This window comes from Ictalurus punctatus, chromosome 12, assembly GCF_001660625.3.
Source record: "Ictalurus punctatus breed USDA103 chromosome 12, Coco_2.0, whole genome shotgun sequence".
NCBI lineage: Eukaryota > Metazoa > Chordata > Actinopteri > Siluriformes > Ictaluridae > Ictalurus > Ictalurus punctatus.
Genome location: NC_030427.2, coordinates 23,151,211 through 23,164,364, shown reverse-complemented (window position 1 = coordinate 23,164,364; position 13,154 = coordinate 23,151,211). Strand labels below are relative to the sequence as shown.

General features: G+C 38.9%; 1 protein-coding gene across 3 annotated transcripts in view; it reads left to right on the top strand.

The window, feature by feature from the left end:
* Window positions 1-98: 98 nt before the first annotated feature.
* Window positions 99-13,154, top strand: part of sfpq (splicing factor proline/glutamine-rich) — a 23,010-nt gene continuing 9,954 nt past the window's right edge. For 2 of the 3 annotated variants that reach the window (XR_008397292.1, XR_008397293.1), the window contains exons 1-9: window positions 99-749; window positions 2,942-3,130; window positions 3,216-3,517; window positions 4,111-4,206; window positions 4,440-4,636; window positions 4,737-4,821; window positions 5,072-5,186; window positions 5,306-5,354; window positions 5,500-5,609. Coding sequence is in view for 1 of the 3 variants with exons in the window: in XM_017481230.3 (XP_017336719.1) it covers window positions 252-749; window positions 2,942-3,130; window positions 3,216-3,517; window positions 4,111-4,206; window positions 4,440-4,636; window positions 4,737-4,821; window positions 5,072-5,186; window positions 5,306-5,354; window positions 5,500-5,609; window positions 10,224-10,343 (1,761 nt within the window). In the remaining 2 variants the exon portion in view is untranslated. Of the gene's footprint in view, window positions 750-2,941; window positions 3,131-3,215; window positions 3,518-4,110; window positions 4,207-4,439; window positions 4,637-4,736; window positions 4,822-5,071; window positions 5,187-5,305; window positions 5,355-5,499; window positions 5,610-10,223; window positions 10,754-13,154 lie in introns of those variants that run through there. The other variant, XM_017481230.3, reaches the window with a different exon arrangement.

Here is a 13,154-nt window from a genome sequence, read left to right as displayed (position 1 = left end):
CGTTAGGGGGCGTCCTCGAGTCTCTCGCCCGGAAATTACGTCACCGAATAGCAGTATATGAAGTCTTTTGTTGTTCAACTCCGGCCGCCATTTTACGAAGTGGATTCACGCAAGAACAGCAGGAACGTAGTCTGTTTTCTCAAAGGTTATTTAAGCAGCAAGTAGAATTTCCGCGCTCTGTCGTAGGGTTTAAAGATTAGCGGGATACGTTTACACATTAAGAAAAAAAGAAAATATATTGCTAGTTAGCTATGTCTCGTGACCGTTTCAGGAATCGCGGAGGATTTCAGCAGCGAGGCCGAGGAGGCGGCGGAGGAATGCGGGGCGGAATGGGAACACCAAATTTTAGAAATACTCCACAGCATTCATTTCAAAACCGCGGCCCACAGCCTGGTGGTGGTTTTAAGCCCAATCAAGGAAATCAAGCAAACCAAGTCATCCTGCAGAAACCAGAGGGATCTAATGTTACCGTCAAGCCCGATATAAAGTCTCCTCCGCCGACGCCACAGCAGCAGCCTGATGCACAGAACAAGGCACCGGCCCAACAGCAGCAAGTACAGCCGCCTCCGACCCCACAACCACCGATTCAGTCACCTCCGCCGAAAAACATCAATACCAAACCAGAACCCACAACTCCACAAAATCAACCCCGAAAAAATCAGCAAAAGACACCAGTCAGTGGAAATGGCCAAAAGCCTCCTAACAATGACGGCCAGACATCGCGTGCAGCTGATACCTCCGGATCGCAGGTAAGGAAAAAATGTCAGCCACTTTATCATATCTTATTTATTGTTTTGGCGTTTTTTGTTTCATGCTTTGTTAGTTATCTTGTTTGGTTAACGCAAAAATCGTATAAAACACCACGGCCCAGGCCACTACACTTCGTTTTTCATGAGCTCTAGATTTAGACCTTGTCTCAAACGAGTTACTATTCCCTACCCCCTAATTGTGTAAGATGGTAAGTGCAAGCCTGTGTAGTGCACTTTGTGATGCGCTTGTATCCATTTGTGCTTCGGCCATTAGCGGCCCTGATACGCATTTACGCAGCCATTTTGTTGACCCGAACAAAGATGCTATGTTAACCAAGCTAGCTAACGGTGCTAAGTAACAGTTTGCTAATAATTGTTAACTGTAAGCGACAAAGAGTTCTAGAATCGAATTGTTGCAGGTTGAATTGTTCAGATACTGTTGGATAGTTAATATTCCACTGGAATGTTGTTTTCTCCTCACTCTCCTTTTTGCTAGTTAGCCAACACTAGCTAATATGTTTTATAAGTGTAACTTATTAGCTAGTGGGCTGAACACTGTAAGCGTGTTTAGCCAGTCGCTTAAACTGTGTAAATTTTTATTATTAACAGCTTGTTCTAAAGAGTACATTTTTAATAAATGTTTTAGCCTTCGCTGTAGACTAGAATGTCCACCCACAATGCTTTGAATGTTTATCACTTTTTTTTTTCCTTCATATAAACAGGGTCGCTGACCTCTTCCGTTTTCATAAGTACTAGATTTAATCTCAAATGGGCCATTGTTCACTGCTCCCTACTCCTGTCCGACGTAGCTTATGTAGTGCTCCATGTGGCCCAAAGGGATCCATTTGGGATTTAGCCCTATTGACGCTCTCTTGGGCAGCCATTTTGTTGAGCTAAACAAAGCAGCTAACTGAACTAGCTCACGGCGCCACTGGAATAAATTGGTTGGACGTTCGATATTCGCAGATATGCCGAAATTAAGGGATCGTCTCTAAAGTTACATACGGCATTGTTCAACACAATAGCATTTGCAGGGAATGACTTGCAGTCATATAACCAACTGTAAAGTGTTCATCTAGGTGTCGGGTATGATGCACACCTTTTTTTTTAGATTTTTGATATTTATCAAAATAAGCTATTAAATCATATGTAAAGTAGATATGAATTTCACTACAGAATGGACCCATACACAAAATATACCATTATTTACAGCTCAATAGCATTTGAAAGGAATGACGTACAGTCACACAACCAACTGTAGTGTTCCACTGGGTGTGAGGTGTGATGCACAACTTTTAGATTTTTGGTATTGAAGCCTACAATGCATGAACCAAAAAACCTTCGCGAATGTATAAAGGCGGTCAAAATGACCCGTACTGGATTGAATTTTTTTTTTTCTTTCAAAAAATGTCCTATTAATAAGATTATATATTTGTGTGCATGTAATATATACTATGTATGTGCGTGTGTGAATAGCATGTATATGTGTGTGTGTGTATATATATATATGTGTGTGTGTATATATATATATATATATGTGTGTGTGTGTGTGTGTGTGTGTATATATATATATATATATATATATATATATATATATATATATATATATAATGTATATATAATGTATATGTATGTATACACACACATACACATTATCTCACAAAAGTGAGTACACCACTGACACCTAGTCGAACACTTTACGGTTGGTTTTGTGACTGTAAGTCATTCCCTTCAAATGCTATTGAACTTTAAATAATGGTATATTTTGTGTATGGGCCCATTCTGTAGTGAAATTCATATCTACTTTACATATGATTTAATAGCTTATTTTAATAAATATCAAAAATCTAAAAGCTGTGCGTTATACATTATACCTTACTTAGCTAATTGGCTAACAATGGGTATTATTTATTTTTAGATGGTCCTAATGTAAGCTGAGCCAGCAACAACTGACACATTTTTAGCAGCTTGGTGTAACTTTTTTTTACAAATATATTCTTTTGAAACGCTCCCTAGACTAGCAGGTTAGATGTACTGAAAACAGGATGCTTTTAGTGAGTTATAAATGTAATTTGTTAGTTTCTGTCTCAAACTTTAGTGGGTCTAGATTTAAAAAAAAAAATTGAAAGTGAATTATGTATGAGAGCTTCGTAAGATTTGCACAAAATACTAATGGTGAAAAAAATCTTCAGGAATTAAAGGCTTCGTTCTCGATGCTGCGCAAACCCGGGGAGAAAACCTACACTCAGCGATGCCGGCTGTTCATCGGCAATTTGCCCAACGACATTACCGACGCTGAGTTCAGAAAACTGTTTGCCAAGTATGGCGAGCCCAGTGAAATCTTCATTAATCAAGGCAAAGGTTTTGGCTTCATAAGGCTGGTAAGATCCTCATTTTCTCCTTAAACCTGCGATTTGAGGTCCAAAGTTAAATTCTAAAGCAGTTTTTCACCCCTTTTGATTTTAGGAGTCACGTGCTTTGGCGGAACTTGCAAAGGCTGAATTGGATGATAAGCCCATGAAAGGCAGGCCGCTCAGGGTTCGCTTTGCTACCCATTCGGCTGCATTATCCATCCGTAATCTGTCCCCGTATGTCTCCAATGAGCTCCTCGAGGAGGCTTTCTCACAGTTTGGAGTGGTCGAAAGGGCAGTGGTTATAGTAGATGACCGCGGGCGCTCTGTTGGAAAAGGCATCGTTGAGTTTGCAACCAAGCCGGCAGCTCGAAAAGCTCTGGATCGTTGCAGCGATGGAGTCTTCCTACTCACGGCGTAAGACTTCTACAATCACCTTCCTGTTTTGTAAATGCAAGCAGATATTGTGTTGTAGGAAACAGGGCACTGATTCAGGTAGCAATAGGGACAACGTGCAACACTAAACATGGTGACTACCTTTTGTAAGTCCCACCACTCAGTAAAACATGCCAGTCACTTTGGTGGTAAATAAGTTTGCAGAAAACACTCTGGAGTATTCCATTAAGTGTGGTTACTGAATAATCCAGACTTATTTCAACAAGCCTGGCTAATTTCAGTGAACTTTATTTCCAACCTTAATCACAAACCCAGCCAAGTTACTATGGCAGCATTTGCTTTTGGGTAAACCTGCTCCATGTCTGGTTAGTTTTGAAACTTCGCCTTCAAATCTGTTAAATTTACCTGCTTTGTGGAATACCCCCCCTGGTAAATCAGATTCTTATTCTGATGCATGCACACATGTAGGACACTTTGAATGAAAGGAACTGGCCAGGAGTATTGTTGACTGATGAGCAGAGTGGGCAGTAAAAGAGCCTTGGAAAAAAGCTTCTTTTTTTTTTTTTTTTTTTTTTTGTCTCTGATTTTATTTTGTTAATCTCTCCAACCACCAGCTCACCTCGTCCGGTTGTTGTTGAGTTGATGGAACAGTTTGATGATGAAGATGGTCTGCCAGAGAAGCTTGCCCAGAAGAACCCAAATTATCAGAAGTGAGTTCCAGAGTTACTCAAGGCACTTGTCCACGTTTTTCATTTCCTGATGTTTTGTTTGGAACATGATTGTACAGGACTTATAATGTACACAATCACAGCTTTTAAAGTCACTGTACAGATGTTAAGATGATGTAGATTAGGGTAAAGGTTCATTTGGTAGTTTCTGTAGAAAGTGTACTAGAATTTAAATGTCTTTTTGGTTTTTTTGCATGTTCTTGGTTTTTATTCAGAGAGCGAGAGCAGCCCCCACGTTTCGCTAGACCAGGCACCTTCGAGTTTGAATACTCACAGCGATGGAAGTCTCTCGATGACATGGAGAAACAGCAAAGGCAGCAGGTGGAGAAAAATATTAACGAGGCCCGTGAGAAGCTGGAGGCAGAAATGGATGACGCTTACCATGAGCACCAAGCTAACCTGCTTCGTCAGGGCAAGTGTCTGTGTTCAGCAGTGTGTTAGATGTTTGACATGACTACTTGGATGTAAATTTTGAGAGTGTGTGTTCATTTATTTTTGTTCTCCTCCATCAGATCTTCTTAGACGACAAGAGGAACTGCGTCGCATGGAAGAGATGCACAATCAGGAAATGCAAAAACGCAAAGAGATGCAGCTTAGGTACGGAGTTTCATTTTCCCCGATTATTTCCTTTGTTTGTGGAGGCTTTGATATTGTGTCTGCAGTGTTGTTCTGCATTACAAAAGTATATTCTATTTTCAAAGTATTTATCTGGAAATGCGAACTTTGTAGAAAAAAGTAGGGGCTATTGATTGGTACCAGGTATTTTGTGAGGCCTGATACAGATGAATTTGCCCTGTGCTGTCGCCAGTACAATGGATTTCATCATCAGTAATATTTTGTTTGGCAGGCAAGAGGAGGAGCGCCGCAGACGGGAGGAGGAAATGATGCGGCAGAGAGAAATGGAAGAACAGATGAGGCGCAAGCGTGAGGAGTCGTACAGAATGGGTGGTTTTATGGACAATGTAAGTTTATTGTATTTTGTCCTGTTTTCGCCATCAGTATGGCTGTTGGAGAAACTATGGTGTCCATTTCTGTTTATATGTAGATTTTATCACTAATCTACAGTTTGTTTTTTAAACAGAGGGAAAGGGAGATGAGGATGAGTGCTGGAGGAGGTCTTGGATTGGCAGGTGAATATAATCTTGCTTTTTGGGGGATAATGTGCTTGAATGAAGGTTTGTGCTGCTTTTTCCAGACTTGTAAGCTGAAAGTAAGACACTTAAACTGTAATGACCTGCTGAGCTGAAGGTTTTTTTTTTTTTGTCTTTTTATTAGATATGCCATTTGGGTCGAACAACCAGAGGTTCCCATTGGCCAGAATGGGCTTTGACGGTCACCAGGGACTAGGCGGACCAGTGGCAGGGGGCATGGTGCCCAACGAAATGGTAATGTGTCCTGTGGTGGAAGTGTGTGAATGGCAGTGTGGGGTGTGTTTGTGTGACTGTTGAAAAAATGTTAACGTTTTAATAGGTGAACCGTTGCACTTCTGCCAGTAAGTGTTGGCACAGATTTATGCAGTTACCTGATGATTTTGGCATCTGATGTATGAGAGTTTGGTTATAATTTTATTTTTTAATCTCGGCCGCCATGCTCAGCTTTAGTGTTTCTGAGTTGCTTAGAAAGTCTGTCTGTACTAAAGCCCAAGAACAGTGGACTTTGGTGTGCTCACTGCATTTGCTTGTAAGTCCTGTCTGGTGTGATGAGTGAAGACAGGCATGTTTTTGGTCGAGTCTCTGAATTTTTCTGCAACTTGTAACATGAATGCACCTGGACTCTCCTCTCTTGCTGGGAAACTTCTGGACTAATCATGTATTATGGTCTGTGAGCTAATTTTGACATGGGCAAGTATGTAATGACTCCTTTTGGCACTTTCATCTGGCACTTTTGTAGTTGAAACATTTGAAGGGCTTTAGTGCAGATAAGAGTTAAAAGCAAGTACATTTTCATGTATTTTCTCACCAATAAATGAGTGCTGAGCTTTTGGATGAGCTGATGGTGACCAAATAGTATGTTGGCTCCTAGTCAGCATGCCCTCGAAGAAGATGAGTGCTTGACTGGTTTAGAATGTGCCCAGACCTTTTTATTTAAAAAAAGAAAACTTGTAGTCTAATTTTGTGAAATTGATTTGGTTAACACATTAATGTTGTCTGTTGTAATGTTGGCAATAGTTCATAAGACCCCTCCCGTCCCCTCCAAGGATGCAACAGGTTGCAGTCTTGTTAAAGCAGGTAGTAGCTCAGTTCATGTTTACACGCTCTGTTGTGCAGATGATTTAAGATTTCATTTGCTTATTGTGGTGTTCCTGAGACCTTCACACACTAGCACTTCTTCATCGGGTAGTGCAGCTTAATTAACTAAATCACTCGATCGTCTCCACTCTGTCGCCGTTTCCATCGCCTCGTTAGCAAATTCCTGTACTGAATTTTGTTTAAACTCAGAAATTCAGCCAGACCTTTGTTTTTAAATTAAAAAAAAATAACTCTTACATTATATTTTTAACTTTTTATTACCATTATTTAGCTTGACTTTACATTTGGTTTAAGTAAAATAGGACCATCTTCTAGGACAAATCCCAAATGGCTTCCTTTTAACTTTGTCTGCCCCTTGGTCGGGTTTTAACAGAACAAAGCTGAATACCATATTTTAGTGCAGTCATGCACTATGCAGAGATGCTTAAGATTCAGCCATAGATTTGTAAAGTTTGCTCTCAAATGTATTTTCACTACATATGAATGTATTGGCACAGTCTGCTGTGTGTGGTGGGGATCAGACATTAAATGAATACTTAAATGAACTCAGTATGTTCACATTCACACACTCAGTATGTTCACAAACAGTTGTTACACTTATTTGTAACCTTTTTTTCACTCTCATGCTTTAGTTTACAGAACGAAACAGAACTGAAGTCTGGTTTTGTCAGAATAATTGTTTTGAGTAGTATTTCACTGCTCATGGGGTCACCACCCAATAGCCACCAAAGAAACATGTCAAGTAGAGTTTTGTGATGGGGAAGCAAAACATCAGGATGGAGATAGAGGAAGTCTGAGTTCAGATGAGCTGCATTGTTCGATAGAGAAACGCTATACTTGGCAGAAAAAGAAATGTCCTCACATTCAACTGCTTTTATTTCCAGCAAATTTCTTAACATGTAAATATTAGTATTAACATAAACATTCAACAACTGAGACATAAACTGAACTAATTTCAGACATTTGACTAACGGAAATAGAATGAGTCCCTGAACGAAGTGGGGTCAATATTAAAAGTAAGTCAGTATCTGGTGGCCACCAGCTGCTTTAAGTACTAAAGTGCAGCTCATCCTCATGGACTGCACCGGATCGATCAGTTCTTGCTGTGAGATGTTTCTCCACTCTTCCACCAAGGCATTTACAAGTTCTTGATCATGTCGGGGGGGCACATGGTTGCATGTAATTTTCCACTGCAAGGACGATCAGCTGTTCTTCCTGTCTCCCTGTAGCACTGTCTTAGGCGTCTATAACAGACATTATAGTTTATTGCTCTGGCCACATCTGCAGTCCTCATGCTTCCCTGCAGCAGGCATATAGCATGTACACACAGGTGAGCAGGAGCCCTAGACATCTTTCTTCTGGTGTTTTTCCGAGTCAGTAGAAAGGTCTCTTTAGTTTCCTAAGTTATTGTAGCTGTGACTGTAATTGCTCACCGCCTGTAAACTGTTCGTGTCTTAAGAACTGTTCCACAGACTCCTGAAAAGGGGATGTTTCTTTTTTTGCTGAGTTTGTGAACACGCACGTGAAAAGCAAATTATTTTATCCTCCAGGTCACACTCACATTTTAACTAAAACCATGAGCAGTGAAATTATCCTTAAGTGTGCAAATGACTGTTTTTGACCATTCATAAATCTTTGTTACTGTCAAATGGTCTGTACTCCTTTTTATACCCTGAAAGGGTGCACAGCGTGGATTTTACAATAATCATTTGGTAGTATGATGTGGATGAACAGAGTGAATGATTGATGTATTCTGAATTTCAGCTGCCATCTACACACAAACATGAAATTTGGGATGTAAAGTGTTGATTTATTAGCATGTGGTGGACTATATTTCCCTCATTTCAGTGTATTAAAATATGCGTATTGCAGCAAACAAGTGTTCCCAGATATGCACACAATTTTGAGCAAAGTGCTAGTGTTTGTAGCTGTAGCTAGGTTTGGCACACTCGTATCTGCAACCCTGCTCTTCGAACTGCTATTTGCTGCTGACTGCTATTCTGTCTTACTGTACATTGCTGTAAGAGCATTTGTACTGACAATTAAATGAGCGGTTCAAGGCTGCATGCAGTTACCACACCTTTTTATTTTTGTAAATGTGTGCGTTTGTTTTGAGCGTAATGTCGGACATGCTTAACGTGCACACCTACACTTGTTGCTCATGGTCATTTATATACGGGTGGGGAAAAGAAATGCAACAGGTATGAGAATGCAGACCTAATGGTTGATTAAAAATGATGTTAAACTGAACAGTAGCAATTCAACCTGCAGTTTTTATGTGACAGCCCTTTACACCTGACTTAAAACAACTACTGTGAATTATAATTGCGCATTCGTAGGCTATCACCACTCAGGTCTTTTCTGATTTTGAACTCAACATTCCACAAATTGTAACAAATTCATTGACTGACTTTACTTAACTAAAGTTATCAGTCAAGAATCTATTAAGGGATGCACAGAGAACTTTGACTTTTTTTTTATGAAATGACCTAAAGCTTCAGATTTTTAAATGTGAAGTGATCATGGTATTAACCTTTTATATATATATATATATATATATATATATATATATATATATATATATATATATATATATATATATATATATATATATATATATATATATATATATATAAAATTTCAGCAAGTCAAAATGTTTTGGCAATTAACATTACAGTTTTAGCTGTGTTCATAAAAAGGATTCTGGAGTACTCTTTACTGTAAAATAAGTTGCGGGGGGGGGGTGTTGGTCTGTTTGGTATACAGGTTTTCCAGTCCCATTTTAAAGTGATGGAGAGTTTAAGTCAACCTGCCCAAAAGGAAAAATCTGTTCATTACAGGATTTGAGTAGTTTCAGTGTAACTGGTTCTCATTGCTACTCTTGTGGATATAATCAAATATCCTAAGCATTAGCTGGGCTTTAGGACACAGCATTTGACATCTTTATTCCTTAGGACAAGTATTAATGCTGTCTCATGTTGCTTTCTTTTATCCATGAGTATATTAAGTTCACCTGATCTTGCACAGTGTATATTCGTATCTTGTCCTATTGGAATTATGTTAAATCATGAATAACACACTTTCCTACTCTGGCAGGTTAGTAAGTTTATCCAACTTGGCCTGTTTTAATGATGCTCTAGGGTTAAATCCCAACATGAGCCAATTAAAGGTGCTCATATAATGACTCTTGGAAAACCTTGACTTTAAGTTGTATGTAAGCTGCTAGATGGAACACTCAAATACCAATCAATTAAAAAGGAAACAAATTGATACTGCAACAAATATTCTAGAAGAGCAGCTTTAAAATATTTTATAAATAATACAATAGTGATCTATTATCTTATTTGTGATTTATTTTGCTATGTATGAAGCCACCTTGGAGGTGCTGCTTCTTAACATTAAGCATCATAATGCATCTTTCAAAGAAACTAGTCTTGAAAGTGGTTAAAATGACTTTTGCTAAGTAGTGGTAGCTATTATTCCACTTTTCAGTTCTTTTATGGTAGGATCTTGCTAACAGATACATTACCCTCTTTTCCTTTTCCTATGTTACCCGTGGCACCCGTGGATCTGCGTGTTGGAATGGTTTCGTCGAATGTTTCCCTTGGATCCCCACTTTAATACCCTTGGCTCAAAATATGAACTCATGGAACTTATGCCAATGTTGCCCTTTATTCCTTCCATGGATGCAATCAAATCGACAATTCGTCCGCCAAATTCCCTACCTCGTATGAAAACTTATCACTGTAGCACAATGAGCGTTTCCCTCAAGGTGGCCCTGCAGGTCCCAGGGGCATGGGTCCTGGAAATTCAGGATTTGGCAGAGTCCGTGAGGAATTCGAAGGACCTGCCAAGAAGCCACGCCTCTGATCTGGCACTTTTATATAGCAGAGCTTGTTTCTGGATTCCCAGTGGTTCTGGGGTCTTAATGTATTTAAGTTTAAAATATTCCATTGGAATTTTAGCCTGAAAATCCATCGTATTTTGGTTTTTGTCTTTTTTGGGTTTTTTTGTGGCAAGATTATTTTTTTTAAAAATAATTTGTGTTCAAATTGGATCATAGTAGTGAACTGCTCAGCACGAGGGTCCTCTTGCTCAGCACATCCTATTGTATTCTCCTTTTCTACGTATATAATCATGCAATGTTACTTGTTATGCTGGTTACTCTTGTAAGTTGTTCTGCTATTTCTATGGTTATGTTCTGTGCCATTCAACATTTTTGAGATAATTCATGTAATTTGCAATAAAGAGTACATTTGGTTGTTCATACCCCACTTTAACCTTTTTAGCAGTGTTTGAGTCCGTCCTGAAAAATTCATTAAGCACCTACGGGGAAGATTTGATTCCTTAACTGTTTGGGGTTAATTTCTTTGTTCAGTTTGAATTCAGTTAATTAGAACTGCATCTAGCATTATGTACCACATGGTTTAATAAATACAGGGGTGGACATATCATAAATGCGTTAGCTGGCCCATCTGGCAAGTCAAAGCCCCCAAAGCAAAGTGTTGCCCAGCTTTTTTTTTTTTTTTTTTTTTATAAAGTTGCCTGAAAAACTGAACAGTCTTTAAAGTGGCAGCTAATGATGTTGCAAGTGAGCATATGATTTTAGCACATCACATTTGCAGCCAAATCAGTTGTTTGCCAGCGTTGTGTGTGTATAAGCTGTGATGGTCGTTCTTCACATCACATGTAAAAGATATGTCTGGATAATGCAGCTAGGCAAAATAACTATGAAGAATTGCCCCTCGTGTGTGAATGATTCTCTGCATAGGACTAGAATTCAATCATTAGTGAATGCGCCCACCTTTTACCTAGTCTTACAGGATAGACTGACTAGGAGAAAACTAGTGAGTCTGCCAGTTTACACTTTGGCGGATGCGTGTAGTGCAGCAGGTGGTGCGATTCAGAACGAGAAGTATTTGTAGATACACCATCAAGCAGTATTGTACTACTGAGACTGTTGTAAATATAGCCTACATGACAAATGCAAACCTGTTTTTCCACACGTCAATAATGTGTGGGGTTTCTTTTTTTTTTCTTTCTTTTTTTTGGTGTGTGTCTGCTTGGCAACTGAATTTATAGAAAAAATGCCCAGGCATGAAATCTGCTTGTCCAGGGTATCTGGGTCAATGATTTGTCCACCCCTTGGTTTGTGATACACAGTACTGAACAGAAGCTTAAAGAAATTTTTCAGTAGCCTGGCATGCATTCAATTTGATACATTTTTTTCCAAAAAATTTTTTTCCAAACCTTTTGAAACCTGCATTTAATGTTGCAGTAGGTAAGTTTTTTTTTTTTTTTAGTTTCAAGAGTTTTGTAGTTCTTTCCAACAAATTCTTCTTGAAATTTATTTTATGAACATGTAATTTAGTTAAAACGTATCCTTAGGCTGATGACCATCTATGTCAAGGACATTTTGTAATTACCTGCCCAAGCAAATGATCAGGATATTTCAGGCATGGTAAACAAAGCAACAAGGTAATGCATGCTACACTTGCATTTCACTATGGGTTTCTCACATCCCCCCACAACCATAAAAGGGCATTGCTTTTAACATGGTGAGCCAAATTTGTGGTAATGCTAATTCTATATCTTGTATTGCTAAGCAGGTTCAGTCAAACCTTTTTAGTGTAGAATTTTGCTAATATTGCAGAAGCTATGGAGTCATCATCCCTCTTTAATTACTGTGCTGCCTTAAGATTGTAGGACTCCACTGCTGGAACAATTGTTTTAACGTAGTCTCGGCTCTAAAGGCTTGTATTTGAGGACTGTTTCAGCTTGTTTATATTGGTTTCTGCACGAAAATGGAAGTTTTCGAGTTACTTTCAGACTTCCCAGATTTGAGTTATTAGCCTGAGTATGTTTATGTAGCTTGGGGATGATTATGATCACGGGGTGGTTTACTTGTATGGCTGGAGCTAAATACATCCATAAAAAATGTTTGTTTTGGTCCTGTGTATATTTTCTTCCTTAACAGGTGACTGTCCAAAGTTGTGTGCACCAGAACTTGTGACTGGTTTTATCCATGCATCCTCCTTCAGTGAGGGTTTAGTACAGTGCTGTCTCATGTATATCAATTAAAATATATTTAGATGAATATCTTTTGAGTTCAGCTAAATCTGCAAAAGAATCAGAACTTTCTACTAGCTGTAGTATTACAATACTGGATACATACAAATTACTTCACTACTATGAAACATAAGTGCCTTTTAAAATAAGCACTTTCTCAAGGATTTGATTAAGCCTTATCTCTAGGCCAATTCTGATGAACAAAAATTGTAAAAAGATGTTTTTGGGGAATCCTAACATGTTGCTACGTCTTGGACCAAGGAGAAAAGACCTAGTGTGTGATGTGACTGATCCCTGGACCATCCAGCATTACACCAGCTCTTTTATCACCTCATCTGTAAAGGGGGTAGCCTCCCTGATTTCTCCTCATCCAACAAGAAAACCCAGTGAAGTATCCTGTATTGATTTAATAAATTCAAGCACCCTAGGAAATCGGTTTCAATTCCTCATTTTGTTTTATTATTTCCCCCTCACTTTGAAGCACCTTCCTCTGAAGAGAAATACAATTTTTTGTTGTTCTTGTTACCTCATTTGGCAGACACTAATTTGAGCAGATTAAGGTTGCTCAAGAGTTCAATAGTGAGTTTGAACTCTCATCAGTAACCAAAAGCC